Consider the following 17,819-nt stretch of genomic DNA (forward strand, 5'->3'; position numbering starts at 1 on the left):
TTTTACAAATAAACAGGTGTGAATTCTGTTCATTCTGCATGCTAGCCCTCCTTTGAACTTTTTGTCTCGGGTTACAAAATGCTTTGCTCCCATTTACGAAACAGCGTAACTTTATTTTTCTTTTCTATGTACATCTGTAGAAATTCACACAAACATTATTACGAGTGTATTCTGCTGTTAAACTTCTCCTCCTACTACCCCTTTGCGCTTTTACCACCAACAACCTCAATCCAACAACCTTTACTTATTTCACATCCATTATCTAAAGGTATAAAATCACTAATCTTTCTACAAATGACAGAAATCCTAGACCTGGGCTGTAATCAGAACCACACAACCCTAACATCTGTTCTTGATGCTGCTGATTTACTATCCTTTTAGAAATGCATCACATTGCTGCAGTCGCAAACCTAAGAGCCAGCCCATTCCGTCTATTTGCTTATGCCTCCCCACTGCAACATTATCCAATTAGGCATCTTTGCCACTAAATCTTGCCTTTTATTTCTGCACAGAAATGGCTGCAATCAGATAGCTCTTAAGCACGCTTCTGTCAGCTCCACTTCCCTACTCGAATACCCATGTCTCTCATACTCTATTTGCCTCCTTCTCAGCTACTTCTGCTCAGAGGTGAGTGCATTACTTCTGTTCACACACACACCTATTGTGAAACCCCTCACACCATTTAGTTCCAAAAGTATCAAATCTCTTGACTTCACCTCCATCTTTTAATGTGTTAAACATAATTATTCAGTCACTCCCTTAACCATCAAAAAGCATTTCGTCAGCACTTGTCATACCACTGCTTTAATAGTCTACTGCTAATCCCCCATATCTATCACTCTATCTCTCAATTTCATGTATTCCCCAAACACTTTAACAATTGTTGAACTCTAAACTATCACGTCATGTGCTACCAGACCCTCTGCAATCAAACAGAGTGCTTTGCTGTATGAAAACCACTCCCTCATAAACAAGTTACGCGTCATGAACTGTGCTCACCATATACAGCACTCGTTTCACCTCATCTCATCCTTCTTGAACTTTTTAAGGCACTGAACACTGTTGTCATCTCTTGGAAATTTTTAAATCAGTGGATCAGCAGTTACCCGATTTGCATCATACATCATCATCATGCTCATCCCTAGCTCCTGATCTCCTCACCGTCATAGCATCTCCTCTATGTTTTCAACTACTTACCACCCCAGGAAGGTTAGAGGTTCGGTTGAGGCACTGTGAGCTAGCATGAAATTGGGCTGCTGGTCTCCGAAGGTGATTTTATGTTACAGCAGTTAAGTATACTAAAAGAAAACGAAATACACGTAGACGGCTGTTTCACCTATGCTGGTGTGATGCTAAGGGGTTGTTTAAATGTTCTAACACTTTTGAGGGTTACCTTTTCCACTCATTTAAGGGGCTGACAACATCACTAAATAAATAATAAAATACAGAAATAGTGGTTTTGGGACACAAAAGATGTCTCCACCAGATGTAAAATCATAAGTAACAGACATCTTGGTCGCACTAAACCCTTGGTATGAAGAATGAGCAGACTACCTGGGAGAAATGGAACTGCCATAATCATCAAAAAGAGGAGTACATAAGGGAAGTGCAACAGACAAAAGACAACACACAAAAGGGGCTATAAGCAAACAAAATTTGAGGCAAAGCATGGTATAAAAGAGAGGCAGGCAGTAATGAAAATTAAATTATGAAGACATTAGATGAGATGGATAGGAGGCAAGAGAGCTAAGAAGAGACAAACACACTGAGCAGAGCTGAAAGCAAGCCCATTAATAGGATACATGCACCGCTCAATGACAGGTACCAGCACCAGCAAACCAAGAAACCATGAGAGACCTTAAAGATCAAGACAGGTAGGTAGGATGATCATTTAAGTGAAAATTAGCATTATGGTTGCAAATGACAACAGACGCTATTGCTCCCCCCTTTCCCAATTTATCCCAAGCCTCAGAATCGAGAAAAGGTGGCTATAGGACCATTAACTACTATGCAAAACACAGGAACACAAAAGATAACAGCAGAAACCTAAGACAAAACAGCAATCTATGTGAAGAAGCAACAGAAAGGAGGTTGTCATGGGGGATAAGGAGCACAACGCCAGAGGCAAATCATGCCTCTGGCTGGGCAGGAACATAAATTCACATGTGATCAGTCAACTACCTAGACACTATGAATCGCATTGGGAGGGTGATGGGGGCCTCCTTTCGGACAATTTCATATTTATTGAATGACCGAAGGAATGCGCGGCAAAGTCGGAAGCAGCCAAGAAGGAATATGGAATATGGAATCCTAGTGGATGAAGCAAGGGATGACTACAGAAAAACTATCTCACCAAGGTTAATGTAGAAAGCTAAGGGCACAGCTGGCATCCAGGATGAATAATTCATAGATCACAAACAAGTTAGACCGTTCTCTTGATCAATTACAGTCCGTCAGAGGCATAATGAGTCTTGACAATGTATAGTGAGGTGGAACAGACCATATGAAACAATATCTCTAAGAAGACAGTGAAGAAAGAGGATAAAGAGATATAATTCTGAAGTAAACTACCAAGAGGGAAAGAAAAGCAAGCGAGGTTGGCACAAGAAAGCTGCAGTATGGACAAAGGAAGGATATTGAAGCTAAGGAAACATACCTGTGAAGAATACTAGCGCGGTCTTTTGATATTTGGTGCTATAAACTTCTCAGACCCCTTAGCAAAGAGGCCTTTAATGAAGGAGAATCCATTTATAGAGTTGTTCGAAGATACCCTTATAACATATGTTCATTAATAGGTGGACACCTGGGAGAGGAGCAACCCTACCAAAAGGAGGAGAAAATGCAAGGACAGAAGACATAATTAATTTTGACAAAGGGAGAGATGATTGGTTGATCCTAGAAAGTGGACAAGATGGAGACTTAAATAACACTGATCACATTAGGGCTGCCCTCCAGCTACAAGAATAACTTGCAAAATAATCAGTCTAATCCCTATAGAGCAGCCATCTATAAATGAGACCCGGGGTAAAAGAGGCCCTGGCAACCAAACTGCAGTACTCCCACTGGAACACACGAGAAGGTCAACACTAGCCCAAAAGCAAAAAGTAGGGCCACTTAAAATTGGCAGCGGTACTGAAATTGGGTATAAAATGAAAGACCACTACATTAAAACTTGGCAAGAGAAAGGGAGAGGATAGCAGATAAGTCAATTATATTTGGGTAGCTCATTAAATGAGGGCAATATTGAACCAGCTTTGGAGAACTATGGAGCGAGTTTCACTGATGAAGATGGCAGCCCAAGACAAAGAAAGAGAGAGAGAGAGAGAGAGAGAGAGAGAATGGAGATAGCTCATATTAAATATCAACAGCAAATCATCTCAAGAAAAATAGGGCAACAGGAAATACTTTGGAAAAGTCAAGGTGAAGGGTAATCCGCTATGGATTAAAGGCAATTTACCGCTGCTCAAAGAATGTGTGAGATGACATCGTGGTAAAACCAAATTACACTCATGTTGTTAGCACTAAAGAAGGGCTATACAAAATGGGGAAACCACAGATGTAACCCGCCTCACAAAGAAAAGTTGCAGATCCTGCATAGAATCCATCCAGCTTATACCTCATTCTACATCCTCTCCAATGCACTACCCTATTTCTCGCCCTAAACCTCTCTCAATATATCCTCTACCTCATCTTTCTGACTCATCTCAAACCTCACTCTACTACTCTTTCTTTTTTTTTTTTCTTCTTTTGATTCCATAGTTATTAACAACCAAAATACTTTTATCCATTTATATTTCTTCAAGCATGTACATGCATATGATCGGCAAATGATCCCCATTTACCAATACCAATCTTACGTTTTTTCACCCGTTTAACTGCATATAAACTAAACTCAAGATTAAATAAATTATACATTCTATACCCCCATTGTACAAAAGATGGAGCTTTCGATTGGAGCCAGTCTGCCGCAATACATAGCCTTGCTACAGTCATCGCTATAAATACTAAATATCGATGTTTAAATAAAATGCCACCTCTCAAAAATTGCGGCCCCGACCCCAACAGCATAATTGCAGTAGTTATAACAATCGGCTGCCCGATAATTCTACTTTAAATTTTTCCAATATTAGCTATAAAGCTTCCCAAATGAACACAACAAAAAAAATATGTAACATATCAGCATTATCTGCCCCACATCTAAAGCATTTTCCATCTTGCCCAGATTTCCACTTAGACATACGTGCCGGGGTGTAATACAAGTTAAAAAACGTGTTATAACATTGTGTTCGCAGATTGGCAGATAAATGCGATTCCCTTGACATTAAGATAGCATACTTCAGAGACACATTATCGACCCTCAAGACTTCAGACCATTTATCAGCGTGTTTCTCTAAGTCATCTTTTCTATATGTCAGCAGTAACTGGTATACCTCTCCAATTTTTGCCTGTCGTTGGGTGGCCTTTATAACTAAATTGGGAATAAGTACAACCCTTTGCCGTTTCATAAAATCACGAATTTGGAAATATTTAAAGAATTGCTGCTTCGGCAAATTAAACAATCGAGACAAATCTGCATAGGATACTAGCAAACCATTTGTATCTACAAAATCCCCCAACTGAACAATACCTCGAGCACGTCACCCAGCAACCACAGCATCCCAGAAAATGGAAGGTACAAGTTTTATATCATTGGTGGGGGTATACCAAGATAATTTCCCCAATTGACATAATTTTCGGATTTTTTTCCATACATTAAACGCCGCTATTAACACCTTAAACCTAGTCTTTTTGAAATAGCTTCCATCTATTTCTTTAAACAGGCATTGTCTTGCCTCTGGTCCTAACAACATTTGAAAAATTGACAGAGCCTCCGCTTCATTAACTATATCTTCTCCGGTCAACAGAATCCGCATTCTTAACAAAAAACATGTATAAAAATAAAGAGAAAAGTCAGGAATAGCTAACCCCCCCCGTTCAATTGGTAACGTCAAAAAACGCATGGCCCTTCTCGGTTTTCCGGGTGCCCACACAAATTTGGAACAAATAGATTGTAGCTGTTGAAGTTGAAGTACAGTAAATTCTAAGGGAACTGCTCTAAATAAGTATAGTACTTTAGCTAATACATTCATTTTAATAACATTCGTTCTACCAATCAGTGTAAGGTGTAATCGTGACCACTTCTCTAACGAATTCCGAATACTAGTTACTAACGAGCCCCAATTAACTGCTATTTTCCTGCATACATGATCGAATTTTAATTCCAAAATATGTTACTTCCTTTTCAACCCGCACATCATCCATAATGATAGTCTCTGAAATTAATACTTGTGTTTTAGTGGCGTTTAATTTATATCCAGATGCTTGACCAAAGATTTTAGCCACTCGTTCTATCTCTTTTAGTGCCCAATGCGGATCCGAGGTGGTTATTGCAACGTCGTCAGCAAAAGCAAATACAGAATATGGGACGTAATGTACATAAAATGGTCTAATCAACTCATTGTTGCTCAATAAATCAATAAAGGGATTAATATATAGTGCGAACAACAATGGTGAACAGGGGCACCCTTGTCTAGTGCCCCTTGTGATATTCACTGTCTCAGATGTTAATCCCATAGTAGACATATTAGCGACCGGTGAAGTATAAAAAACCGTTGACCAAAACCCAGATGACACATTAGTTCCCACAGATATGCCCACTCCACATGGTCAAGCGCTTTTTCTGCTTCTAATAAAATTAGACCCAGATCCCGTTGCTCAACATGTGCAATATCAAAAAGTGTCACTACCTTATTAATATGTGAGGTGTATTGCGCCCAGTTATGAACCCGTGTTGGGACTGCGAGACCAATGAACTAATCACTCTAGAAATACGAGTAGCCAATATCTTTGAATAAATTTTGCTGTCGCAATTCAATAATGATATTGGCCAGTATGAGCCTACTAACTCCGGGTCTTTACCTTTTTTTCCAAATACTACAATAGTAGCTTCTGCCCAAGATTTCGGCGCACATCCCTCTTGTGTCGCCCAAAATGTATTGAACATATCAGTTTTAATTAAACTAAAAAAAATCTTATGAATCTCTGTAGGCAATCTATCTGGCCCGGCGGCTTTTCCTATAGCTAATCCTTTAACAGCAGGTTCCATCTCTTCCATAGAAATAGGCTCATCTAATAATGCCTATCACTGGGATCTAAATGTCTCAAAGTCCGCTCAACTAAATTAACAAACTGGCTGTGATCTCATGTTGGTAGAGTATATAAATTAGAATGAAATGTATGCAGAATCGAAAGAATCCCTTTGGGTTCCTGACAAAGTACCCCATCCTTATCTTTCAAAGCCTTAATCCGCCCCATCGCTTCTTTCCGTCGTAACCGCCATGCCAAACAACGGCCCATGGCTTCCCCATATTTATGCATTTGTTTTTGATTAACCAAATATTTACGAGCATTTTCAATGTTCCAAATCCCTTGTATTTTAGCCCTCACCTGTTCAACAGCTTCTTCACATTCCTCAATATTGTTTGCCCCTAATCTAACTCCCAGGATTAACTTATCCTCAGCATACTGAAGCCTTACATACAAATCCTGCTGTATCTCTGTCTTTTTCCTCCGATTTTTCCCATATACAAAATTTGACACTTCCCCACTAAAACACGCTTTAAATGCGTCCCAGACTATAGTACAATGCGTCGAATTTCTATTATTAACAAAGAACTCACTAATCCACTGGGACATTTGTTCCTTAAAACTCTCATTTGAGCAAAGTTTGCGATCAAATGAGAATGACCTTGTGAGTGGGAGGTGAGTGTCAACTTTAAGTATCAATGAAATCGGGGAGTGATCTGAGGTAATCCTTGGCCAGATTTGAATTGCAATGCTATCTTTTAAAAAGAGAGACAAATAAAAGTAATCCAGACGAGCAAACTTTTTATGAGGGTAAGAATAATAAGTAAACCCTGGACTTGTCGGATTTAAATTGCTCCAAACATCAAGCAAAGCATGCTCATTTACCACATCATACAGGGCTTTAAACACCCGTGTTTTCCGCCCTTGGTATTCCCGTGGTCCTCTCTGCAAATCTAGATTTGTTAAATTAATGTTCATGTCCCCACATAAGATCAACGGTGCCCCCCATAATGCTAGTTCAATATTTAGTTCTTCAAAGACAGAAGCATCATCCAAATTAGATCCATATACAACACAGATTGTGAACTTAGCCCGCCCAAAAACACATTCTGCAATTACCCATCTTCTGCACCTATCAGCTAAGCACCGTCCCTTAGTAACCCAGTTGTCTTTAGCTAATATCGCTACTCCTCTGATCATGGATGACTGTTGTGAAGCCACTATTAATGAGTAACCCAAGGTTTCTAAAAGTGCCCTTTGTGCGCAGGGTATATGCGTCTCTTGGAGACACACCACATCAGGCTGAATGTTCCGTAATTCAGCTGTCACTCGATTCCTTTTACTCCAACTATTTAGACCGGAGACATTCCAAGAACAAATTTTTACCCCCTTAGCTACCACATCAACTGTTCAGTTGCTACTATTGTCCAAGCTATCTCAAATTGCTGAATAAAAGTAATATAGTGTACTTGCATTTGCCGAAAATTCTCTTTATCTACTTCTTCAATACCTTCTTCAACATCTATGGATTTTTCTCCCTTTTTCCCCCACCCTTGTGTCCCATTCCCTACCCCTCCCCCCCCCCCCGAAAAGGCCCACCCTTCCACCCCCCCTGAAACAAGGCTTTAGGACTAATGGTCCTACAGATGTGGCAAGGGGGTTCACGCGTGAACCCCCTTGCCACTCCCCGCGACTCTAATCATTTTCCAGTGTATATTGCCATCAGAAGACCAAAACCAAAACCAAAAGCAATATAATTATTCATACATAACAAATTACACAAGTCCATATGTTAACCAGCGTGAAACTCTGTTACGCCACAAAGTCAGCCTTGTCCTTCCACTAAAGAGTTTTCAGAAAAGTTTTAGCAGACCCCTCATTGGTAAAAAAATATGTGCGCTCTTTATGAATTACTTTCAGTTTCGCCGGGTTCAATAAGTAAGATTGCGCACCTTTACCCTGAAATTGAGCAATTAATTCACGTAACTGCCACCGTAATTCAACTGTAAATCTGCAAAAATCAGGTTGCACAAAAAATTCAAAATCACCCCCCAGATCTTTTCTTATATGGACGGGCAAGCTGAAAAACCTCTTCATGTGCCAAAAAGTTATTAATTGATATAAGAAAAGCCTTAGGTTTTTCTTTTGAGGGGTCGTTGTTTTTTGATGAAGTAAATCATCCTCCAAATTGGAAATTCGGGTTTCAGCCTCATTAAATCTAGAAACAAAGTCCGTGTGAGACCGTGACATTCTCCGCACTGTATTCTGTAACTTTTTACAAATGTTTTGCACTCTTTGACTCTCTTCCCTAGTTTCAGTGCAAAGAGACATTATAGACTGATAGATTAGGGAGAGAGAAATATCTTCTTCAGCAATTTCTGCACTCGCCCCCCCGTCCAACAGTGTCAACTCCAGCCTTTTACGGACCGTGTCCACTTTTTCATCGCTTTGTTCAGTCAGTTCCTCCAGCAATGAGCTACTGTGGTCGCTGCCTTCATTCACACTCATTTGTACTGCATATTGACGTACCAGGTTTTCACATGATGACGTAGACTGCTCAGATAGTGAATAGTAATCCCCTGACTCAGCGTTGTGTTGTTGCGGCTGATCCCCTGTTGTACATACCTCACTGAGGGCCATATGCATCATGCAAATTCGCAATCGCAAAGGCCGAAATTCGTAGAATTGCGGCCTTTGCGAATGCGAATTTGCTAAATGGAATGTATGAAGCAAAACTGGTGCAAAATAAGGAATCGCAAAATTTGCGATTCCTTATTTTGAAATTGCATTTAAGGAATCGCAAATTTTGAGATTCCTTAAATGCAATGTACGTAGCAAAATAAATTAGCAAAATGCCCTTAAGGAATCGCAAATTACCACCAACTTCTAGTTGGTGTGATGGTAAGTTGTGAATTCCTTGAAAAATGCACATTTTTGCACTTTTCAAAGTGCCATGTGACGCATATACATGCACTTAGGGCATGTATGTGCGCCACATGTGCACCCATGCATATTTCAGGGGTGCAACAGGGTGTCCTTTGGACACCCCTGCACCCTTGAAATTATTCGCAATCGCAAATTGAGAATCGCAAACTGAGAATAACTTCCCATTCATTTCTATGGGCCTCCTGGCCCATAGAAATGAATAGGAAAGTATTCCTTAATTGCGATTCGCAATTTGCTAATCGCAATTAAGGAATTCTAAGGAATCGCAAAAAAAAATGCGATTTTGTAAATACATAACCATTTGCGATTCTCAAATAGCGATTTCTTAAAAATCGCTATTTGAGAATCGCAAATGGGTATATTGATACATATGGCCCTGACTCCTGCCCCCTCCATATTAACCGATGCTGTTATATCACCATTCTGTGCACTCATCGCCTGATCACAAAGTCCTGAAGCAGTTATTTCATCAACACAGGTATCGACCCCATTTACCATGGATAACCCTGAGGCTGCCTGGTTGACTAAGTCATTCTGGACTGCCCTCTGTGCAGCTGCCACAGCGCCTTCACCCAAGCTCTTACACAAGCTCTTACTCCCGCTCATGCACGGGAAGACCTGTATTTATAGATGAAGAGGGTGGAGGTGGGGGGGGGGGGGTTGTTGTTCACCACGTCGTTTATCTTTATTTACGGAGAATATTGCCGGTATTTTCTTAGTTTCTCGGGCCACTTTTCCCCCATCAGCACCATCTGGAGCCTTGCCTTTCTCAGCAGCTGCTGAGAGACTCTGATCGCCCTCATCGCTCACCTGGGTGTTGTGAGCCCCGGCTCCGCTATTCTCCCCCGCAGTCGACGTAGATCCTGAAGCTCCTGAGGCTCCCAGTTCTTGAACAGGAACAGGAACCTGTATGCCATCTTGAACTCGAGGCCTCCAACGTCCTCCCTTGGGGGGCATAGTTCCGTTTCTTATCTCCCGTTTCCTCTAATCACAGTCTTGAATCCAAGAAGTCGAGAAGTCGATCGGGTTGGACTCTTCAGACCAGCCGCATCCCTCTCACCAGCACCCGGTCTATTTCGAGTACGCCCACCGGACCGTCACTCTGCTGCGCCGTACAGAAACTGAATCTCCACCTCAACCCCGTCCAGCACACCGTCGAGGAACCGAGAGCCGAGCACAGAAAGGGTTTCTCCATACACAGGTCCGAACGCTATTTTGTTTCTTCCGCCTTTTCCCTTCTACAATTGCAACATTGTATCACGCAGAGTCGAGTGAGGAGCGGCAAGGAGCGCCCGTCTTATACGTCCGCGGTCGTGGGTGCCATCTTTGCCTTTAGTCGCCACCACTCTACTACTCTTTCCAATGCACTATCCTATTTCTCACCCTACACCTCTCTCAATATTTCCTCTACCTCCACTCTCTGATTCATCCAAACCCCATTATACTACTATGATCCACAAAATAACCCTTTATAGACTCTTCCCCAGGGCTCGAAAAATCATAAAAATCTCTCAATATATCCTCCACCTCAACTTTCTGACTCATCTCAAACCTCACTCTACTACTCTTCCCAATTCAATATCCTATTTCTCAGCCTACACCTCTCTCAATAGTTTCTCCACCTCCACTCTCTGACTCATCCAAACCCCTTTATACTACTATGATCCCCAAAATAACCTTTTATAGACTCTTCCCCAGGGCTCGAAAACTCATAAAAATGTTACTAGACCTGCAGGTCTAGAAACATGAAAAATCTACTCAACCTAACTATAAGGTATTTGACCTCTGCCTCTGAAAGCCCAGCAAATGTGAAAATATAACAAGATTTAAAGGCATATTTATTCCTCATTCACTTTGTGAGCGATAAAAATGCCTTTAAATCTTGCCACATTTGCTCCACTTTCAAAGACAGAGGTCAAAAGTCAGTTTGTCTTCCTATTCGCCAGAAAGGGCAAGGAGGCCCTAAAAATAGCTTGCCCTGATTAAATCTAGCTCGCCATAGCGAGTAGACAAGTGGATTTTTCCAATGCCCTGTTCCCTCCTTCATCCATCCGTGCAGCATCTCATACCTCTTTTACTCTCCAGATTTCCCAAACAAGTCTTTCTAAACCTTTCCCTGACTCTTTCCGCCTCCACCTCCCATTTACTCATTCCAAACCTCTTCCTACACCTATGAACTCCAAAAATAAAAAAACTTTATAGACCCTTTCCTCCTCTATCCCACCACAATTCCTTTTCAATATAAATTACAAACTCACATGTCCACCGCTCTAATGAATTTCATATTACCCTATGCTAATTCCCCACTAATCCTGTTTGGGTCCTGGAGTAGTGTGCTACCTGCCGAAAAGCGTTTCATCACCTCATCAGGGGTAGCAAGCACTATATAAATGCAAACCCTTCCCTCGTCTATCTCTCCACTATCCTTTTCAATCCAAATAGCAGACTAACATGTCCACCGCTCAAATTAATTTAATATTTCACTATACCAATTCACCACTAATCATTTTTGGGTTGCGGAGAAGCATGATACTCGCCAAAAAAGCACTTTGTTGCCTCATCAGGGGTGGTAAACAATATATAAATGCAATTACAATACATACAATAACAAAAACATTGCTAGTCCTCCCTCTCCACAAGGGCCTTGCTCCGTGCATAACCCCATGACGCGAAGATAAGCATGCAACACCCTTTGAGTCTGGTGAGAAGTAAAAACATCACAGATTCCCCATCAAAGCATTAAGCAACAAAGTATTTAATGTAATTCAAAGATGGAGGGAGGGCGGAGCTTGCTGGAAACGAACTTCCTGTATGATGGGACTTTCCACTTTCAGATATTCAGGTTAAAGTTTTTAAGCAACATGAACTCCCAAGTTTGTTTCCCTGTAAACTCACAGCTCCCTACAAATTTCTTTACAGTGTTTCAAAGATCACCAGACATATTTACTCACCTGCATTGAAAAAAGGAGCGCTTGCGTCTTGTTTCATTAAAGCTTCATTATTCGCCCATCCCCCCCTAAAAAAAAAACATTCTCATATGGCTTAACCTAAAATAAGCAGAACTTAGTTGCAGTATGTGTGGCTCTTCGACTGGCAGTCAAGTTAGTAAAAGCAGCTCAGGTACAGTCACTAAGAGGAAAATGTAATATAGGTATAGTCTGAATGTTGCAGATTTTGAGGGGGCATTTGCTTTAAATAGATAAAATGTATTTATTTATTTTATATGTCCCTTTTAGTAGCCTGGGATTGCCATACTTCTATTGCGCATTGTATTGTAACTGAACTTATAAAGCACTTACTACTCCTGACGAGGAGTTTGTGGAGGATCATAGAAGGACGCACTACTTTACCACGAGTCGGTACAAATTCTACATTAATTAGTTCTTGTATTGGACATTCTGGCTTCTTTCTATAGTACTCAGGTGCTTTCTTTGTTTGTTCCGCTTTTTCGATATTATGTTTAAAATACAAAAAATTTCTATTTTTCCCCACATAATACCAACCTTTGCCTACATTGAATGTTCGCGACAATCAATAAAAGTGCAGTAAAGTTGTCTTTTTTTCGTATGGTGCTACAAGCCGTCAGACGCGTTCAGTAATTTAGCTACAGTGCTTAGTAGTGCGTAACAGAACGTCAGGTTTTTTTCCGACTGACCGAAGTAATAATGAAGGTGCTAGAACGTGTCTTTTACTGCTATCTAACTTTAAAATTAGCCAGACATTCTTTAATTGGTACATACATAAAAGTATTTACATAGCCACTGGACTTATGCTGCAAGAAATGCATTACTGAAAGTTTGAGCTATTGGTGTTGCAGTAATATTTGCCACACCAATAGCTCAAACTTTCACTAATGCAAGACCAATTGCACTGCAAATGCTTGTTTTAAATGGGACAGGGATCAGCACTGCACATCCCTTCAAACTCAAATATGTTTTAGCTCCACCTACTCCCGGGAATACAGCCTGAATACTGCTGCAAACCCCAGGGCAACATGAGCAAATGAATTATTTTGGGACAGTTTTAAGAAATGAGGCAGCAGAGAGTGGGTTAATCTCCCCCATAATGATTCCACTGGGTGTCAGAAATAATCTCAGGTGCCCTACGGTAGGGGCAAGAGTGCAGTCTGTGGATGCGCAAGCCCCACACTCAATTCTGTGTCTCACTTTTTTCCTGATCGCCTGGTAAGCTTTCTGACCTCCACTGGTATAGGCAAATAGGTTGCAAATGTCTCATTTTGCCAACAAGCCCACTAGGGGAAAAGGTGAGAAAACGAATGGGCAATGGCACCACCAGATCAGACCTATGTTATCTGAAATTACTTTTTCCTATCAGGCCAAGCATTTTTATTATGGGCTTGTCCCCAAAACCAACTCAGACCTACTGCTTTAAGCATAAGCTTTCCCACAAGGCAAACATCAGCTATACAACAGTGCTAAATATATGTACACAACTTCAGCTGTGAAAACAATATGAAAACCTTCCCAAGAGTGCCTAATAAGTATTTTCAAAGAGCAAATCTTCAATCCCCATAGCTTGAGTTGGTCACAAACAGCAAAAACCTTGCCTACTACACTAATCTGTGGGATTCTATGTAATGAAACACCAGCTAAACGTCGCAAACACAGTTTATTTACTAACAGTGCACCCTTAAAAGCCTCTTACCATTAACACATGCTTTTCACAATACGTAACTTAGGCCAACTGACTTGGTCATACTTTTCACTGCAAACAGATCAAATCTATGGATAGTTCTGAATGAACCAATAAAGTCCATAGCCTTTACGATTGACTTGACAACATAACCCACAGGCCTACTAAAGAATGCATGAACTGGCAAATCATCATGCTTAGTTGAAAATTTACAAAATCACAGTTGGCAAAACAGTGTAGCACCCTTTTCTAAAGTGTCTAACTAGACTATTACAGTGAAGATCTTCCATCTTTGCGGTTTGTCGAACACTAAAGTTCTTGCCTACTACAGTAATCTGTGAGATTCCGAGTAACACAATGCCCCTTGAAGGGCTTTAATAGGGAGTAAAAACAATCCCCTTTCATGCCATTTGGTTTTAACACATGCTTTTAAACAATAAACAAGTCAGGCCTAATGCCTTCATCGTGACTTTTCATACTATAACATGTCAGACCAACAGCTTTAATATTTGGTTTACTACCATAACCAAAACAGGTTTGTGAAGTTAAGCATAAGCTTTGCAGCAAAGCAACAAGTGTTATATAAACATTTTCAGAGGAAACACAAAAAACTGACCAGATCAAATGCAGTACTCACGGTAACCAATATGTGGCCCCGTAGCACTTCTGAAAACTATACTTTTACTGTTGATCAAGAAAGAGGTACACGACTGCCCTGTCAAGCCAGACCTAAAGAGGACTCGGCACAAGAGCAGAGTAGAAGCATTTTGAAAATTGTCAAACGGGGTGCCTCTAACAAATTTCTAAGCTATGAAAGGTTGACATGCACCGGCAAACACTTTACCAAGATTTCACCATCTGTTGACTGTGACATTATAGGCAGTGGATGGAATCAGGTTAAACTGAAACCACCGTCACCTCACTAGTACCTGCTTGCGCATTGTGTTCATCACTCCCATGAAGCTTGCCAGCAATTTGGCTTCTTCTCTGGCAGCGAATTTTTTCTCAGTTTTCTTCTTGTTGTTTTTCTCCACAACGACAGCCGCCATGTCTTTTGTACTAGGGGCAGATCACTGCTCCGCGGGGTGCGTGAGGGGGACCGGGGGCTCCACCTCCGCGCGACGCCTTTGCGGCCACCGGGGGGCGCTAGCTAAGGGGCCCAGAGCGGATCCAGCACTCACCCCTCGGGACAGCAGCGCCACAGAGAATGCAGACCGCACATGGAAATGGTAAACAGAGCGCCACAGACGGTGATCGCACGCATAGAAAGAGGACAGCGGGTATCGTTTACACAAAGGCAAAAGAGGTGGCACGTTTTCGTCGAGCACTGTACAACGCTTTCTTGGCGACGTCATTATTGCTCCGCCTACGTTGTCGGTTTTGTTATAACTGGAAGACGGAAAATAGAGCGGCCATCTTGCAACGGAGTTTTCAATACCCGTGGTTAATTTAATAACCAGGCAAATTGATCAATTAAGGAGAGTGTTCCTTAACTCTGGTACATCCAAAATCATGCCAGCTAACGACTCATAAAAAACTGCTAATAATTATTTTTACCTTCAGTTATCAAGCAAATTGATTTGAACTTTTATAACGAGATCTACACCAAACTGTTGTAGTGTTTGTGTGGTCGCTAATGAGGAACTGAGGCCAGTTAGGAGGAAAAAAGGTTTATTTAAATCTCGGGTAAAGAGAGCGCCGGGACCGCATCTGCTCGCTTTCGCGGGCTCCGCTTGTCTCCCCAAAATGGCAGCCGCGCTCTGCGTCGTTGTGTAATCCCGCAACAACTAGAGCGCGACACTACATATCTCCCCCTTTAACAACCACACAAAGAATGAACGTAATTGTCCCAAAGTCTATTTGGTTCTGATGGAGCGAGTTTCAGAAATATATTTGTTTTGACTCGCAAAGTTAAACTTCCATAATAAAAATAATTGTATTGATAAGCATGGAGTGAATTATATTAATCAACCTAGATTAAAATGCATACACGACACAAGGGACTAATACATGTGCTCATATATGTGCTTTATGTTGCAAATACATGTACTTGAAAAATAATAAACTAACCTTGTCTATTGTTGTTGTCAGAATTAAATGCGGCTGTTTTATTAATGGCATGTGCTTATTTCTGTGTGCTTATGTTATGTCTTTTCGTTTTTATATCGCACAAGTTTGAGGAAGAATCCTGTTTGTTACTAAAATGCTTTGGCTAGGTAACATTTATTAATGGGTTAATAATTAGCAAAGGAGGGTGGGTAACAGAACAAATTCAAATACTTTCATTAATTGATGTCTTGTGTTTGTTTATACATTAGTTTTACGAATGGGCCTAAGAAAATGGCTGGCAGTGCTGCAGAATATGAAACTTGACCAGAGTAAAGCCTTCACTCAGGCGCAGATGAAAGAGTATTTTGCTGAACAGACAACGTGTAATGCAGAAGCAATTGTGGTCGAGTTGAATGTGTTCTTGGTGTCATTTCCAAGGACAGTATGCGGCAAGGCCTGCCAAGATTAGGAAGTAAAGTTTTGTGCTCGGGAGAATGTATCTTTCTTGAGGAAGCAAAAAGGAAGGAGAAACTAAGAACAATAAGGGCTATGATGAGGCTCCGGACTTGGTCAGCAGAATATGACCTAAAGGTGGACTGACATGGCTCAGCCAATTAGAAGTTCGGATTTTCAGAAAGAATGTGTGATAAAGATACTTTAGTTAGTCAGAAAAGGTATAAAAACTGTCCCCTTTGGAGGGAGGGCGCTTCCCGCTTTCCGATTCCAGAAGGGCGTGTCGTGCTGTTGGACTTGTTGGAGCACATAAGGATCAATAGGGTTAATGACTATTTCTCTAGATGAAGGGAGTTTTAGACAGGGAAAATAGAACTTAGGTGATGGAAACTGTTTAATTGACATTAATCATGCTAATTGATTTTGCTTGAACTTGTCAGTTTAATGTGCTATTCCTCAATAAAATGCTGCTAAATTTTATGCTAATAAAAAGAATTTAATAAATGCACTTTCTTTGAATAAATAGTTAATAAATAAAATTAATGAAACAACAAGCTGGTCTTGTTTATTCATGGTTTAGTAACCATCAGTTGATCCATTTGCCTAAGTGACTTAATTAAATGAAAAGAATTACTATGATAAAATCATTATACTGCAGTTGTATATAAATGTATATATTTTGTGAATAGGTTTGATTAATTAGGTCACATGATTCAGTTGCCCAAAAATATGTCCTGTTAGTTTATGGGCCTTGTGAGTGATTTATGATTAATGGTGAGTATTGTGGAGTTGGGTAGCGTTGCTATGACATATTTTCTATAGGGGCGCTGGATCAATTCTCTGGTAGCAGAGTTCGGTTACTATGGTAACTGACATGTTACATGGTAATTGCATAGGATCTATGACTAAAACATGTTAAGTTTGTTCAGTTGTTATATGTTGTCGAAAGGTTTTTTCCAGCAGTGTGAAAATTCCTAATTGTGCCGGCATATGAGTCGTGTGACAAGTGAAGTTGCACAGTGCATTTGTTCTGTTTAAAAAAAAAAGTGGTATTGTCATATATCACTACTGTTGTGGACGTACAGCACAAGTTTAGAGATTTCAGGTGTGCTAGGTAGTATTACAACAACAAAAAGAACTTGAGGGTCTACAAAGTGTTGAGAAAAAGAAGTGGCCACAAGAGAATGTCACACACCACTATCACGACTAACGGTGAAGGACCATCAGTTGTAAAGAAGTCCTATCAGCCCACCCTTATGGCAGAGCATCGTCATCTAGGACTTTATCAGCAGGTTTTTCTACGGCCAAGCCTGAGTATTAGTGCTTGGTACCAATAGATCCAGAGCTGAAAGAAGATGTGTCCTCACTGAGAGTGGTACTGATAGGGTGCAGTGCTCAAAGGAATAAGTGTATAATTAAAATGACGGTGAGCTCTAGGAGTGAGAGACAAGAAGCTGCAGCGGCAGTGTACGTCACAGGGTCTGCGCTGTGATTGGCTAACATACGTCACAGCTAGCGCGCTGATTGGCTCACGTGACTCAGACGAGCTGACAGCTGATTGGCTCATCCGGAAAGCAGCAATACTATTGGTT

General features: G+C 40.9%; 1 protein-coding gene across 2 annotated transcripts in view; it reads right to left on the reverse strand.

Moving 5' to 3' along the window:
- KLHL7 (kelch like family member 7) overlaps positions 1-15,030 on the reverse strand; it is a 255,900-nt gene extending 240,870 nt beyond the window's left edge. Inside the window, exon 1 of one of the 2 annotated variants that reach the window (XM_078663561.1) lies at positions 14,907-15,030. Coding sequence is in view for 1 of the 2 variants with exons in the window: in XM_078663560.1 (XP_078519686.1) it covers positions 14,655-14,774 (120 nt within the window). In the remaining variant the exon portion in view is untranslated. Of the gene's footprint in view, positions 1-14,654 lie in introns of both variants that reach the window. The other variant, XM_078663560.1, reaches the window with a different exon arrangement.
- Positions 15,031-17,819: the final 2,789 nt, after the last annotated feature.

Source organism: Lissotriton helveticus, chromosome 10 (genome assembly GCF_964261635.1).
Source record: "Lissotriton helveticus chromosome 10, aLisHel1.1, whole genome shotgun sequence".
Taxonomy (NCBI): Eukaryota; Metazoa; Chordata; class Amphibia; order Caudata; family Salamandridae; genus Lissotriton; species Lissotriton helveticus.